At 39.9% G+C, this 15,679-nt stretch overlaps 1 protein-coding gene across 2 annotated transcripts in view; it reads left to right on the top strand.

Annotated features, from left to right (window-relative positions):
• Positions 1–15,679, top strand: part of dennd1b (DENN/MADD domain containing 1B) — a 138,473-nt gene that overhangs the window by 85,169 nt on the left and 37,625 nt on the right. For both annotated transcript variants that reach the window (XM_014999583.2, XM_014999582.2), the window contains 2 exons: positions 1,945–2,046; positions 14,017–14,142. In XM_014999583.2, the coding sequence (XP_014855069.2) occupies positions 1,945–2,046; positions 14,017–14,142 (228 nt within the window). The remainder of the gene's footprint in view (positions 1–1,944; positions 2,047–14,016; positions 14,143–15,679) is intronic.

Genomic DNA, 15,679 nt, shown 5'->3' with positions numbered 1-15,679 from the left:
CATTCTTCATTTCCCATGTGTGTGTTATAGCATAGGTGGTCTACTTTAATTTTGTTCTCCTTTCGCAATTTTTTATTGTTAATTATCAAGACGTGTGAGACTTTAACTGTAGTGCTTGAAATAGAAAACAAATTTGTGCACAAAACCTTGGCCAATAAAACTGATTCTGATTCTTAATTTAGTCTGATTTATGTCCAGAATATGTATAATTAATATAACCCAAAACAGTCAAATAATTTAAATAAATTCAAACACAATTACATGCATTCCAATTCTAATTCAGTAAAGTTCAGTGAAATTCAGTTTATAACTTAATTTGGGTGAAAGTTGTCTTAAAAAAAGAAGATTATTTCCCCTTTAAAGATTTTATTTCTTTCCTTTTTCTTCAATATTTCAGATCATCAAACATATTTGAACATAAACAAAATGCAGGTTTCAAATTTGAATAACTAAAACAGAGTCACTGTCACCCAAACCTGACAAACAGGTGTGATAACTGGGGATGAGTCTTGTGGCCTCCTCTTCTTTGCAGAAGTCTTTTAATTCAGCCACTTTTTCAGCAGGAACAGCCTGTTTGAAGTCACCATCTACACCTGTGCACTTTTATTCTTTCAGGGATATTTATGCTGGCATATTTTGGATCATTGTCCTGTTGCATAACCTCATCACACTTGACTTTAAGGTGACCGGCTGATGGAGAGAAACATTCTCTTTCAAAAACCAGAGCAGAAATCTTAGTTTTGTCATCCAGCAATGCAAAACCAAACTAACACCACCATGTTTCACTGGGGGCATAATGCTCTTTTCTGAAGTTAGTTTTTTTTCCCAGGATGCAACACACATCACAGATCATTTTCTTTTCAGTCCTCAAGATCTTTGTTTGCATATATTGGATAGGTCAAAGTGTAATTTTGACCTTCCAACTCGTTCTCGACATTGACTCCTACTAAACCTCAGACATGGTGTTTTAACCCTTTTCAGACTAAAAATGTCTCATCTGCTTTTGAACGTAACTGGATCAGGACATGATGTGTTGCTCTTTCTGATCTATTAGCCTACAGGTTCTGTTTAAGGAACTGGTGTAGCTGAAGCAGTGAACATAAAATATGGGCAATCTCATGTAGTTTATTCACCAACAGTGGGGGATCGATGGCTATTTTTCCTTTTGACAAATTAAATTATCTTTTGGAAATTTATGATGAATTTACTTCTGTTATTTTATATTAAATGTGAATGCTTAGTTGTGATTTGGTTGATCTCTGTAATACATAAAAGCATCAAGCAGGCCTTATATGTTAATGTAGAATTATGCCGTTTAAGAAGAGCTTTGGACATTTTAGACAAAAATATTTATTGTTATAGAAGATAACTTATAAATTATTATCTATTATTAGTTATGCTAAAATGAAGACCACTTTAAAAGTTCTAGTTTCTGATTTTTTTCTATTTTTTGATGTGTTATTAAAACATTTTTGTTCTATAAATTGCTGACAAGCTTTATCCAAAATTAGCCCCCAAATGTGGCAATTTTAAGTATTTATTTTTACTTAAAATTACAGATCGTCATAATTTGAGGAATGCTTCTTTCATAACATGAAACAACAATAAACAAGTTCATAAAATAATAACTTTATAACACAATGTTTCACGATTTAACTTGGAGAATTATTTTTTTTTGCCAGAAAACACCTGATTTGTTGCAATAATCTGCATTTTCCATCCCAGCTTTCATGTGCCTCGGGACGTTCTCCCTCCCATCTTTCCCTTTGCTGTTTGTTTCAGGTGATCACAGAATCATTCCTCATTAAGTCGAGTTTTGCATGCAGACAGAATAAGACAGACACACGCAGTTCCAGTTGCTGCGTTTTTCCAAACTCGATATGTTGTGAAGTTTTCACTCTGTCCACAGCTGCTGTAGATCACACTGCACATTTTGTCTTTCAGAGGGTACGCAGTCGATCACTGGAGGATGTGGTCATTCTGAATGTGGACACGAACACCCTGGAGACCCCGTTTGATGACCTGCACAACCTACCCAGCGACATGGTGAGAAACACACAACCGTCTCCAGCATCTCAGCCTTTTATTGTGTCATTCCACATGCAGCACATCAAGGTTATTTTCCCTCTCTCCTTCCGACGTAATCCCGCTCTCACATCTCTGCCCACATGTGCGCGCACACCCACATCCAGAAACTTGTCAAAGTACAGCTCTGTCCCCTCCCCACATCATTAATGACTGCAGCTCTGGCTTCTCAGATTGTGGCTGTCTAAAGTAAACTCCCGTCGCGTCGTATGACGCTTGAAGGCAAACAGCATTCCCCGACCATCAGAGGCATGTGGGAAAATGTGAAACTCCCTTCCCTTCATCTTCATCCATTCTAATCATTATTTCACAAAGTCTTGCGTTGCTGCCTGCCCACTGGCACGTTTCTGAGAGATGGGGGGAGGGAACGAGGCAGAGGAAAGAAAAGAAAAGGCAGAGATGGGTGATTTTGTAGGGGGGGAGAGAGTGGGTAGAAAGGGTCCAATTACCAGTGTGGGCAGTGAAGCCACCTGCCAGCGCATCGTCTCTTTAATTAATGGAGCGCTGACGCTGGTCAGTGCTACAGGAAGCATCGCCGTGGCGTCAGGGTCACTCACACTTTTACACACACATCCACAGCCACGAGGAAACAACACATGCGCTCGCCTCCCCTGTCTTGGTGCAAGCAGGAATCTGTTTGTTTAGTTGGTCTTCACAGTGTGTGTATTAAAGCTCCTCTGTGAGGCGCTGGGATCCCAGCTGAGGCGGTGGATGCACTATTACCCACGCTGCTAACAGCATACGCTCAGGTTCCACTGCCTACTGGACTCCTTCCCCCAGCAGCACTACATAATTCAACCCACTGCCCATCAGACCCCAGACCTGCTCACACTCCCACACTTCTCTGGTTCTCCTGATTTAGCACTGCTCTGCCAACATTGACTGCTAGCGCGTACGAACGTCTCTTTACCTCGTGAGTTCTTTTCTCCACTTTATAACATTTTCTGCCGACTTTCAATCCTGCCTGCCTGCCTGCCTTATTGCTTCCCCGGCTGCTCGGGTTTCATGGCACCTGTCTGCCTACGTGTCTCTCTCGCAGTACTTCCCGCCAACCTGGACGTCTCTTGCACCCGCTGTTTGCTTTCTCATACTTCTCTGCCTGTGTGCCTGTCTGGCTGCAGTACCGTCTTCTCACTTCCTGCCTGCTCGCTTCTCTGCACCTGGGGACTGAAGCCCTAAATTAAATTGCAAACTGAGTTTGTCATAAAAAGAGTGGAGGCTTTTGAAAAGCGACAGAAGCAGAGAGAAAAGCCTTTGTCTTTTTTGCCGTGTGATAAATTAAGTGGCAGGCTCAGTGCCTTTTTCGCTTTGATCCCCTGCTCACCAATTTTTCTTGACTAATGACAGAACATAGCTCGCATATCATGTCAAATTACAGCACCTGAAACAGAAACTTTGCTGGCATTAATATATTTATCGGAACAAATTGTTGTTGTTTTTTTATTCCCATACAAGTTTTTTTTTTCTCCCTCCTGTCTCCTCTCATCTATTCACAGAGGCTAGTAGATTAATAACAAAGCGAGCAGGTACTAATTGAGTGGAATTCCAGGTCTCTTGTTAGTTAGCTTGTTAGTGATGAGGACATGCCACATGGCATTTGATGTTAGTGTTTCCACACAAGGAGATGTTACAGGCATTGTGCTGTTTACTGAACTGGGGCCTGATTTCCTAATTAATGCCGAGCGCTTCTCTGTCTCCGCGTCGTTTCTTAGCTATTAAAAACCGCTTTTTATTTCTCTCCAGTTCTCACTGTAACAGCGGCTACTTAACACTCCAGTTTATTCAGAGTGAAGCCCGGGCCCTGAGACCTAGGGAGTCGCAGCGATCCTCACTCGCAAACCCTCGGCGTCACTTTCTAAGAATATATGCAGCACGACATGAATTAAAAGGTAAAGGCTACAGGCAAAACGTGTCTGTGCTTTAGGTCCAACTGTGATGGAAAACAAAGCGCCTCTGATGTTGATTTAAACAAACCTTTAGAGATCCGTGTAATTATGGCAGCGCAGGCTGTGAGCGCATGTGGACTTGGTTAGGCGGCCCGGCTGACCAGTGGCCGTGCTTTTAGCAGGTTCAGAGTTCACAGTTGTCCTGAATTAGCCGCTCCCTTTCAGACGGGACCCCTACCCCAGCTCCACAAGTGCCCGCCCCATAACGGCCTTTTCTCACAGTTTCACACATAATATTTCACATTTATTGACTATTACAAATACTAGTAAGCTGGTAGCGGTTCCGTTTTGCAAAGGAAAGGCTAAATCTATTGAGAGAGTAATTATTAAGGGGTGCCAAAGGAAGCCGTGATCTTCTGAAATGAACTTTGAGAATTAAATTACTGATTTTTCTTATTATTATTATAGTTATTCATTTAAAAAGAACATATCCAAAAGGAGCAGGAGGAAGCTAAACTATTGTTTCATCCAACCCGTTCTCTTGACTTCCTTTTTTTTATTCCCTGTTTGCTTCACACATTTTATTTTAATCACATTTATACATGTGCATACCATACATGACTTAATTTCTACCGACATATAAATCCACACACATGAACAAAACTATGAACAGTAATGAAGCTCAAAATTTTTCATACCCCTGACACGTTTAAAGTAAGACTTTAATTTTATCAACATGTTTCTTCTGGGTTCTGAATCTGAGAATGTGTGGAGTGATGTAATAATTAGGGTGATGGCAAAGAGGGCTTCCCACCTCACACACTTGGGGCTAATCACCACAAAGGAATCGTCAAAATATTTATGGAAACCTGGTCAGCAATTATGTGTAAGAGTTTCGTAGCTGTGATCCCACAGCTACAGAGATTTAACTATTGGTTATTGAAAAGGTTATAAATAATTTTCAACATGCCATTTTTTATATAAAACGTAAATGAAACCATCAGTTTATTTTTAAAAATAAATTTCCCTTTAGATGGTTTCTGGATAGGCTTGTCTCATTTTATATCAGGAACAACTTCTTGGTTGAATGACATTCATTTTAAATCTAAAACTAATTAACAAGCTATTCTGTGTTGCATATTTACTGACCGCATGAAAACCATTGGGACTTTTGGGGGGCAAAGCCAGTACTAATGCGGTGGAGCCTCTTTTGCCAGGTTAGCTGTTAGCTTTAGATGTATGGTGTGAATTAAGTTTCGATTAAGTTAAGGGTTTGTAATATACTGGTAATGTTTAATGTTAGCTTAAGTGTTTGGGTTATGCATAAATGAAGCAATACTATGTCCTAATATGGATAGAAATACAAACTTGTGTGTGTATGAACATATATACTTAGGCACTTGTGGAAGCCACACTTTAAAACAGTTTCATTTAGGGTCTGCAGTTCATCCATTCTGCATTTCAACTCCACATCTAGATTAATAGAAGCATTTTTACATTATATCCTCCATGTCCGAGAGAAAACAATTTTGTACATTAGCAGTGACCATTATTTTATACGTGGCTCCTGCTGTTAAAAAGTGAAACTGAGAAGTGAGTTTGAATATTTTCTATTTTAATAATAATTATTATTTTATTTCTATAAACAGTTTTGGGGACTGTGCTTTTTTTTCTGCAACTTGTTAATGAACATAGTTGTTTTATAAGTACTGCTTCTTAATGCAAATACAGTTAAACAGACAGTTTGTTTGAAGTGATTTGTCGTACTGAATGTGCTTTATTTTATTTACTAAAATATGCTTCTTGATCTTAATAAATGAATAACATAAACTGTGTTTTACTTAATTATAGCCAAAGCACCTTTTTATTCTGTACGTTTCCGAGTAAGTTCCACACACAGCAGCTCTTTCTTTTAAACCAGATCAAAAAATACTTTGATCTGCAATATTTGTTACTGTTGGAACTCCACAATTTTTTTTTTTTTTTCATTTAAATAAAAAAATCTTGGACACGAAGCCCTGAGGAACACCGAATGAACTTTAAACATTGGGTCTCTTTAATAGGAAATGTTGTCAAATGAATCAAAGATTCTGCATTTTACTGTTTTTGCGCTATAGTTATTTAACATGTAGTGCCAGGCTTTGAGTTAAAAAGTAAAATAACAATGTGCATATCTGATAACAGTTAAAGGTCAGTCATGCAGATTCTCTAATGTTCTCTTTATTGTAAGAGCAGCAGTGTAGAGCTGGGGTAGTCTTTGTTCTCTTGTTTGAATCGCTGTTTTTTTTTTTTTCACAATTATTTAAATAAATTGTTGGGAGAAAATAGAGCATTCTTTAAATTTTGCATAATGTGTTTTAGCAGTCCTTTGCATTCCTGAAAACTCGTAAAGTTCAACCAAAAGTTGCAATAGTTTGCTACTTTTTTTAATCTTTGTGACACCATGCTTTGTCAGTAAAATCAGTGTGTTGACAAGCACGCTGAGAAGAAATACTCAATGAAACAATAAAGATCAAGGTATTTTTGTTGCTTTTTGTAAGATCCACATCTCTCCCAACTGGAGACTGATAAAGTTATAATTGACTTTTGGTTGGTGAAGTTGTTTACCTCGCTAGTCATTAAAACTATCCAAGAATAGCAAATTAGGAGTCAGTTAATTCTGAAAACAAACAGCGTGTGACTGAATAAGGTTTTTATTTGATTCTGGCAATTGATCTCAAACCAATGACAGATTTTTTTTCATGTATTATTCTTTCTGTGCCACACATTCAAGTTGAGGAGCTACAATGCAGCTTATATCTTTATTTTCAGATGCTCCCTCTCTCTCCCTCTTTCTCACACATCACAAACCTAATTCCTTCTATTCTCCTCCTCTCTGCCGCTCGCTGCTTTGCTGACACCGTGTACCCATACAATCCTAGCCCTCGTACATTTGATCATTTGTATTCCCAATCAAGGGAGGTGGGGAAGGGGGGCGGGGGGGGAGATTTACAGCACACACTCCTACTTCCTGTATTTCAAGCCCGCATTTGGAGGTTTACAAATGAGTGAGGGGGTTGAGGCTGTGTCTGCCTCGCCTCTCCTGAGATCACCTGGCACACTTAATCAAACATCGCGGCTTTAATTTGGGCGCTCACTTTCTGGGGAGCAACATCTACATCATCAGCCACCACAGAGCGCTGCAGACGGCAGGCAGCGCTCGCATGTAGGTGCACAGATGCACTCAGGCACACCTACACGCTGTCAACCGGGAACGTTCATCAGCGACTCTCGGGTGTCGCTCAGGAGGAAACTTTTGCCACTATTTGTTTGTCCATCTGATCTTCTATGCGCTTCTTTCTGTTTAAAACAAACCAAATGCGTCTGATCCATTTAAAGTAAAGTTTCTCATGCGATTCGTTGTGGGAAAATGTGGCCGCCCAGCTCACATACATGCCGTGCTCTACCAGGAACAGTCCACAGTGTATAATAACAAGCTCCAAACAAAGACTCGGATGTCGTTTTTGTTGGAGAGCCGGTATTTTACCAGCTGCAAATGTCAGAGTCTGCTCATTTGACAATTATTTTCCGGGTTGTGATTGTTTTAAACATCGGCGAACTCGTTCATTTCTCTTCACTGCGGCTCCTCGGTTTACTCGTGTGGATTTTAAAAGCTGCACTTCATTTTCACATATAGCTGCTCTGCCGATGGTTCACTCCGGATTAGAAGTCAAAAAAAAAAAAAGGGGGGGAGAGAAGCAACACCCACTGCGATGGTTATTGAAGCGAGAGATGACATTTAGCTATAGTTAATTATGTATGCAAAACTCTGCTGCTCAGCTGCTATAAGAGGTCAGCTTGACAAAGTAACCCCACACCGGGGAGAAACTCATAGCCCTATTAAAACACACACACACACACACATACAGCTTTTCCTCTTTTCTGCTTTCCCACTCTTCATTTTTTCCTAACAATTACCTGCTTTGCATTAACTCCACAATATATCAGCAATTTCTGTACTTTGTAATTGATCTCATCTTGTTTTTTTTGTTTTTTTTGTTATTCAGGCACATTATTTCCAGTGAAATTATGTTTTAAACGCTTATGCTTAAAACTAAAAATAGATATACTCCATCCCATTATTTTATCTAATAATCCCTTCTACTGCGCAGCTTAACGAATAGGGAAAAAGGTTAACTGGGAGATAAAATTATGAAATCTAATATTAATCTTTAGTTTAATGAATGAATCTGTTTCATAGACTTCCGAGTCCCATGCTCTTTGTGTGCATGTATGCATCTGCAGTTGTTAGACTGTGCTGTATGTCTGTTCTCTGTGTCTTTGTTCGGATTTGTGTCTGTGTGTTTTGTGCGTGCGCCGTGTGTGTGTACACTTCAGACTGCAGCACATCAAAAGAAAGTGGGAGATTTTCATAACTATTTTTTTCTTTGTAGTTCTTTAATTGCGTCCCCATGGCTTTCTTTCCCTGGACAGAAGCTTAAACAAAACACTCTTTTTGCGAAGAGAAAACTCAACTTTTTATTCCCTTTTTTTCCCCTCCAACAACAGACAAATGCCGGGGTCATTATTTGGGGGAGAGGTTTGCAATGTTGTATTAAAATTTTTTATTATAATTCTAAATATATATTCAGGGCCTAGTGTGTCTTTTTTTTCTTTGATTTACTCTTTTTATATGTACATTGTACGCAATGTTGTCACTGAGGCTTTTATTTTTTTTCCTTTTCTCTGGTGATGTTCTGGTTGAAGTTCATGGTTTATGCAAAAATCTCCATGTTTCTTTTTTTTCTTTTTCTAAGCTTTATCAGTGCTCTGATTCTGATTTCCTATTTTGCTTTTAACAATTATTGACTGCATTTTAAAATAATAAAAATCATAAAACTTTGAATAATAAATAGGTTTCTGTGCAGAGCGTCCTCAAAGCCTTTAGTTTACAGGACAGCTGTGGTTTGTATAAATAAAGTATCTAATAAAAAAGCTTTATATCAAACCAGACTGAGATGTGATGCCAATACAATCACTTTTACGGATTTTAATGGACCACTAGAGAAATTGTGAATGTGTTGCAGACTAAGGTTTTCTGAGGCTTTTGCCACTTTTTGCATCTTCAAACATCTTCAATTTATTTCAAATAATTTGTTTTTTTCTTTCATGTCTGTGAGCTCTGTCCTGCTATGTAGCAAATGCTAAAAAGTGTTACATCTTTAATCTTAGACAGGCAGAATCAACTTAAAACTACTATGTATTGTTTTTATTAATAAAGGGACACTTGAAGGATTATTTTTTCTGAATCCAAAAACTGAAAATGTCTCTCTTCTCTCCTTCACTCGCATCATTTTTTGCAAACGAAATCTCTGTTTTTAAATAGATATTTTAAAAACAGATTTAAAAACAGAATCTCTAGAATTTAAAAATAATATTTTTGCAAATGTAACCGAAGTAAGTTATATGAAGCTGTAATCATTTTCTACACCAAGAAACAATAATTGAGGCTTCAATTGTCTGGAACTATTTTTGCATCATAAAAATGATTATCCTGCAGATCTTTATATACCGTGCAGTAACACTGCTTTATTGATTTGTTCAAGAAACCTGCATATAATGTTGCTAAAATGCAAGACATGCACAGAAAGATGCCACCAATATTTATAAAATCAGCCTATCACATTTTTGCTTGCGTATCTACCGCTATAGGGGAGTAAACATTGGAGGTAAACGGGGAAAATGTCAAATTTACAATGGATTTGTGCTAAACTGACTATAAACTGAGTAAAATGTACTTTGAATAGTTGATGTTGGATATAGAATAAATTTAGCACCAACTTTTAGAGAAACTAATCCTGCTTGAATTAGACTTAAACTTTTCTAAGCGTTAAAATGACACCAAGTTTTCTCTCTGGAATTTAACCAAGCATCGTTTCAATGACAAGGATGGAAACACATTTATCTGCTAGTTTATTTTAGCAACTGAACTAATATAAAGTCTTCTTATTGTTGCAACTCGGACTCCTTCTTGAGTTGCACAATCCACAATTCAAGCTTTGCAAGGCAAGGGGAGTCCATCCAGCTCAGTCCTTATGGTCCACAAAACCTTACAATAAACATCAGAAGGAACGGTTTGTTCACTCAGTCGTGTCGGAGCTAAAACGTTTTATTAACTGGAGAAGAAGTTGCCTTGAGTAAGATACAGGACCCAGATGAATGACAGAACTTTTGAATAGTCGCTACACCTCTGATGGATGTTGCATGAATGTAAACCCATTTATAGAAGAACTAAGAGATAGAAGTATAGTTGTAATTATTATAGAAATTAGTTTTTAGAATATAATGCAGCATGTCTTATACAGACGCACACACACGTGATAAGCGGTGACGCTTGATAAATGGCGGTGTGTGTGCGAGCGCAGCGAGGCCCTCCATGCGCGCCGACATTCTCGGCCCTCCGCTCTCTGCTGTCACCTATGGAGGAATCATCCCTTACAGTCAGACAGGGATCATGATTGCACCTGCTAATTATCATCTCCAGCTGGAGAGTTAAATGGAGATCTGTTCTATGTCTGACCTTTGACCCCGTGCTCTTTATATGACGCACTTCAAACCCTGTTTGGGGCTGTCTGGGCCGGGCCTTAATGAGGCCCCATGTCTGCCCTCTGTGGGCTGCGCGCCTCGGATGCCCCGCTTTCATCCCCGACTATCTTCCCTTGATGTAAATTGAAAAGATCACAGCTATGGGGAGAAGACCTGTACTGGAAAGGCCTCTCTGCATAGATTATGAATATCATAACTCAACAGTTTTTTTTTTTTTTTCTTTTCCCCTTTCCCTCAGCCACCCACTCCCCTCTCTTCGGCTGCCACCCCTTCCCTGTACAATGCTATAGTTCTAATTGGACCCAATGGGGGAGTCTCTGCCTTTGATCTCATCACCGCCACTGTGACTTTACACTAAAAAATGTCACTGCCAAATAGGGTTATCACCTGTAGAGCCTGGCCTTCCTCTGATGCCTGTACGCGTCTCGTTACCTTCACTCAAACTGTAGAAGTTAATTAGTTTGACAGAGCCATTACCGCGGAGGCATACCTGATGATTGTGGCGTAGGCACCACATTCAAGACCCAATTACTAAATACACGTTTATTTCTTTTTTTTTTTTTTTTTTGTCGGAAATGTGAGCGAGGACGGGTCGCGAGGTTTGATTTCTACTAGTAAAAACGAGGTTCGCACTCGCGCGGCGCAACTAAAAGCGTTTGATTTGAGAGATGTAGCAATTTATCTGAACATTAGGAATATTTTTTGCCCCACTCTTTTATTCTTCTTAATTTTAAACTCGCTGCTCTTTTGCGCCTTTTTTGCGTTATTGGGAAGTAAAACTCAGATTGTGCCCCAGCCTCATTAAAAAGTGTTTGCTCACCCTTTCAGAGCCGCAGTGCAGGACTCTGCAGGGTAAACTCGGCTATCCCGTCTGCTCTGACAGTCTTCTGGGTACGCCTCCCCCTCATAGACCGACGACGTGTTCGCTTTGATTCCTCCCCACAAAAAATAAATAAATAAATACAGTTTAATGATTTGCAGAAATAAAAAAATAAATAAAAATGTGTGATAAGCACATAAACATGAAATATTAATCCCACAAAGGGCTTTACATAAACATAAAAGCATTTAGTAGAATGAGTGAATATGGAGATGACACTTGTTAATTTAACCATGGTAAACTTTCTGTTTGATGCCTGGAAGCATTTTGCGACGGCAGCGTGGGGACGCCGTGGTGAGTGGGGAAAGCCCAGGGGAGTGGAATCAACACTGTTCGTTTTGTCTTTGTCCCAGTTTAAGATCGACATCTTGCTTTCTTCCCTTCTGTCTTTTGTCTCTTAGCATCTCAGTTCTTTCCTCCATGTGTGATCCGCTCAGACTTCCCAGCTCCAGAGATATTGATCTCACCTGTGATTGAAATTAGACGGGGGGGCAGGATGTATTATATACAATTAATAGCAGTGCTGCTAAAAATAATACAAAATATTGATAATTATGGGGTTGGTAGTACTGTTTGCCTTGCAGAAAAATGGTTCTGGTGTCTAATGGGGTCTTAAAGCGTGGAGCTTGCATGTTCTCCCTGTGCAGGTGGGGGTTCGCTCCAGGTACTCCAGCTTCCTCCCACAGTCCAAAAACATGACATTGCTCTTAAAACTGGGTTATGTAAGTTTTATAATTTATTTTTTTTTTTTTTGCATATTTGCTAAAACTTTCACAATGTCGTGACAGTAAAATATGAAACAGATCTGTGAAAAAAAATCGAACTCCTCTGCCTTCTCCCAAAGCTCCCAGTACTGACTGCAGACATACATCATTGGGTCAGAAATAACCAATCAGAGCCAAGAGAAGGATTTTAGCGCTGTCAATCAAAATGGTGTACAGACAATGCAACTGAGCAATAAAATATAAGCCATCACACCTGGAATTAAATTTTCATATTTACCTAACAAAAATATTTCTTATAAAAATAATAGACAACCCTTTGAGTTAGAGTTTTAAGTAGATATAACACATGAGAGTTCTGTTATTTGACTAGAGCAGTAGATTCCATTTGTCCCTCAGCCTCATCTGATTTGCATGTGGTGTTTGTTGATGGGTTCATAAAAGAATACAAATAAAACTTATGTTTCTGTATTTTACCAGCTGATCACAAATCGGATCCAGTCGAGAGAAAATCAACTGATTCTGATTCCCGATTTATGGTCATAACTTTACCCATACCTTTTTAAACCTTGACACACATGCCTGATTTAAAAAGACACAATAAACATGTTTGTTTAGTGCATTTTTCTCATTAGAACTACAAAATGAAAAGTCTGTCAGCAATAAAACACTCACAGCGGCGACACATAGGAACACACACGCACACACACACACACGTCACAACCTGGTGTTGCATTGTTTTAAACAGTGACTGGGTTGGACTGCTGAAATTTACAATGCAGTGTTAAATGGAGGAACCAGACTGCTAACTCTAAATGTTAATTTACTCTTTTTCTGGTTTCACACAGCAGCTCCACATGCGCTGTCAATTTTTCAGTTTTAAAATGTAGAAATGTGAATAAAGAGTTTCGACTTGTTACCTTAAACATTGTCTTTTTGCATACAAAAAGTTATTTTTACACAATATTACATATCGCAGAAGTGGAATTGAAGCTTCAACTCTTCATTTCCTTCTTTGCGTCAGCTTACAATTGATTTTTTTTTTTTTTTTTCCCCGAGTAATGTAGATGAGAAACAGGCTTTAGTATGAAGCTGGTGCAGCCCACACAGAGACAGCGACAGTCCCTCGCTACATGACATCACTACTGTATCTCTGCCTCCTCCTCGCACTTCCACAACACAGTCAGACCACTGCTGAGCAGGTGAGGAGAGCCTCTTGACAACTTCCTTCCCAGACTCCCCAGGGCCCGGTGGCCAGGGTGAATCTTTTGTCATCCTGAAACAAGCTCAGGCCTGCTGCTCCTCCACTCTCGCCTGGAGTCCTGGAGACAGAGCCAGGAGAGGGGGGAAATAATTAAAGACGTTTTATGTCAAGAATCCCTTTCTAGAGGGAGTCTGGGAGAGCCAAGAGGGGAGGGGAGAACAGCAGGTCTGGGTGGAAGGACCAGGAGACTTGAGACATGGAGGCAGAAATGAAAGGAGGGAAGGTGATGGCGGGGGAAGAAGGAGGGCTGAAGGAGGAAGAGCAAAGATGCAACTTTCTATTTCCTCTCTTCTTTACCCTCTCTTCCAACTCCCCCTCCCTCCAGCCCCAATGCGCTGCTCAATTAGCAAAGCAGCAGGTGCTCCCAGCAGCACAACAGATAAGCTTGAAGGAAAGGCTTTCATTCTTTTCTATCCCTTTTTTTGAGATGACCTGCAAATGTGATACTTCACACCCAGAATAGGCTAGCTGTTTCCTCCACCAATTTCAGAGGTGATAATTTAACTTTTACCCTTCCATGTCTCCCTCCCCTCTCTCCCTGATCCCTGTCTTTATCATCTCCAACCCTTTCCCATCCTCGATGTTTTCCACCAGGTGTCCGCTCTGAAGGGCAAGCTGAAGAAGCAGTCCACGGCAACAGGAAGTGGCGTGGCCAGGGCCTTCCTGAGAGCGCAGGCCGCTCTGTTTGGATCGTACAGAGATGCGCTCAGATATAAACCTGTAAGTTCCTTTGTCATTTATTACTAACAGTTATTGAAGAGTTTTTCCCTCAGCTTTATTTTTTTAATTCAGTGTATTTATCCAACATGAAACGCTGTAAATATTATTTATTGGAACCTCTGTGAGAAGTCTGTGTTTTTCTGCAAAATCAACAACACTAATCAATAATTATTGATGTCGACTGATATGAAACACATTTTCAGTCATATCGTCCAGCCCTAATCTCATGTATTTGCACATTTTAGCTGTTTGCAAGCAGCTGTGTCCATAACCCCTATGGATACCAGGGATCCACTCAATTCCTGATTTTTCCGACGTGCAAATGGCCTCAAACTAATTGAAACATCAGCATAGTTCTGACTCACCTTTAAGAGCTGTTACACTTTTAAGACTGTCTGAAAAAAATAAAGCATCAAGCACATAATATGGATTCATATTCACAAGCTGAAGCATTTTGTGAATAGAACAGATTTTCTCTTGGTGATGTGCAGGACATGGTAGCAGTCTTATCTGAAGTGAAGTGAGTCGAGCTTCACTTGCGTCTGTTAAGGCTGTGGCAGTTTTGACTGAGGGTAAGAGGTGTGTTTTCAGACGGAGAGCAGAGCTAAGGTGGGCTTGTCTGAAGCAGTGAAATGTCAGAGGAGCTGGAAGGAGTCAGGACGTTCCCTTTGAAGATCCCTTTTAGCCACCTTTGGTGTTTAACTCTCCTTTACTAAGCCCCCCTAACATTTCTTTTCTAGATCTTCTCTGCTTATCAAGTCTGAGTCAGAGCAGAGCAAACTACACCATGTCCTGTTTGTCAAATAGCGAAGCCTTTGTTCCTTAGTCTTTGAGATTAATTGGACTTTGTGGACTCCCGGAGTCAAGATGCTACATTATTGATGCTGTCTCTCTTTTTCTCTGTATACAGACAGTACACGAACAAACTGCCTCCCCTCTGACACCAGCACCAAGATGCAGCATGTTTGTGTGTGTGAGCGGCAATTTCTCAGTTCACTCACGCTCACAGTGTTTGCTTGTAGACAAGGTCTGCATAAAAGCCTCCGATTTAACATACATGTTAAAATCTAAACAGAGCATCCAGTTTAATGAAGTTGCTCATAATTTCCCGCAGTATTTGTTGAGTACCACAGCGCTGCTCATTGTTCTGAGCTGAAGAAAAGATCCTCCTGGAAAGAGCTGAGTTGTGCTGAGCGGTTCACAGACCCATATGCCTCAACAGAAGGAGGGGTGTGGATGCTTAGTGGGAGTCTTGCTGAGCTGTAAATGAAACAAAACTGGAGCCTGATAATGAGCTGAAAGGCAATCAGCTGATTATACCGGGTTTTCTTACGCCATCAGTTTGAGCTCGACGTTCTTCTGCCAGGTGTTTCTCGCCATCTTCCGTTAAAAAACTTGCGAAATTAGTTTTAGCCAGCAGGACTATTAAGACTCAGCCTCAGTTAAAGTTTGAACAAGCTATTCGCTAATCAGTTCTGAGAGTGAAGCAAGATGGAATCTTAGAAAATGGCTAGGGTGTCATCACGTTCAACACCCT

Source organism: Poecilia mexicana, unplaced genomic scaffold (genome assembly GCF_051168715.1).
Source record: "Poecilia mexicana isolate PSO_F unplaced genomic scaffold, ASM5116871v1 scaffold_4, whole genome shotgun sequence".
NCBI lineage: Eukaryota > Metazoa > Chordata > Actinopteri > Cyprinodontiformes > Poeciliidae > Poecilia > Poecilia mexicana.
The sequence above is the reverse complement of the archived record's forward strand: the minus strand, read 5'-3'. Positions and strand labels throughout refer to the sequence as shown.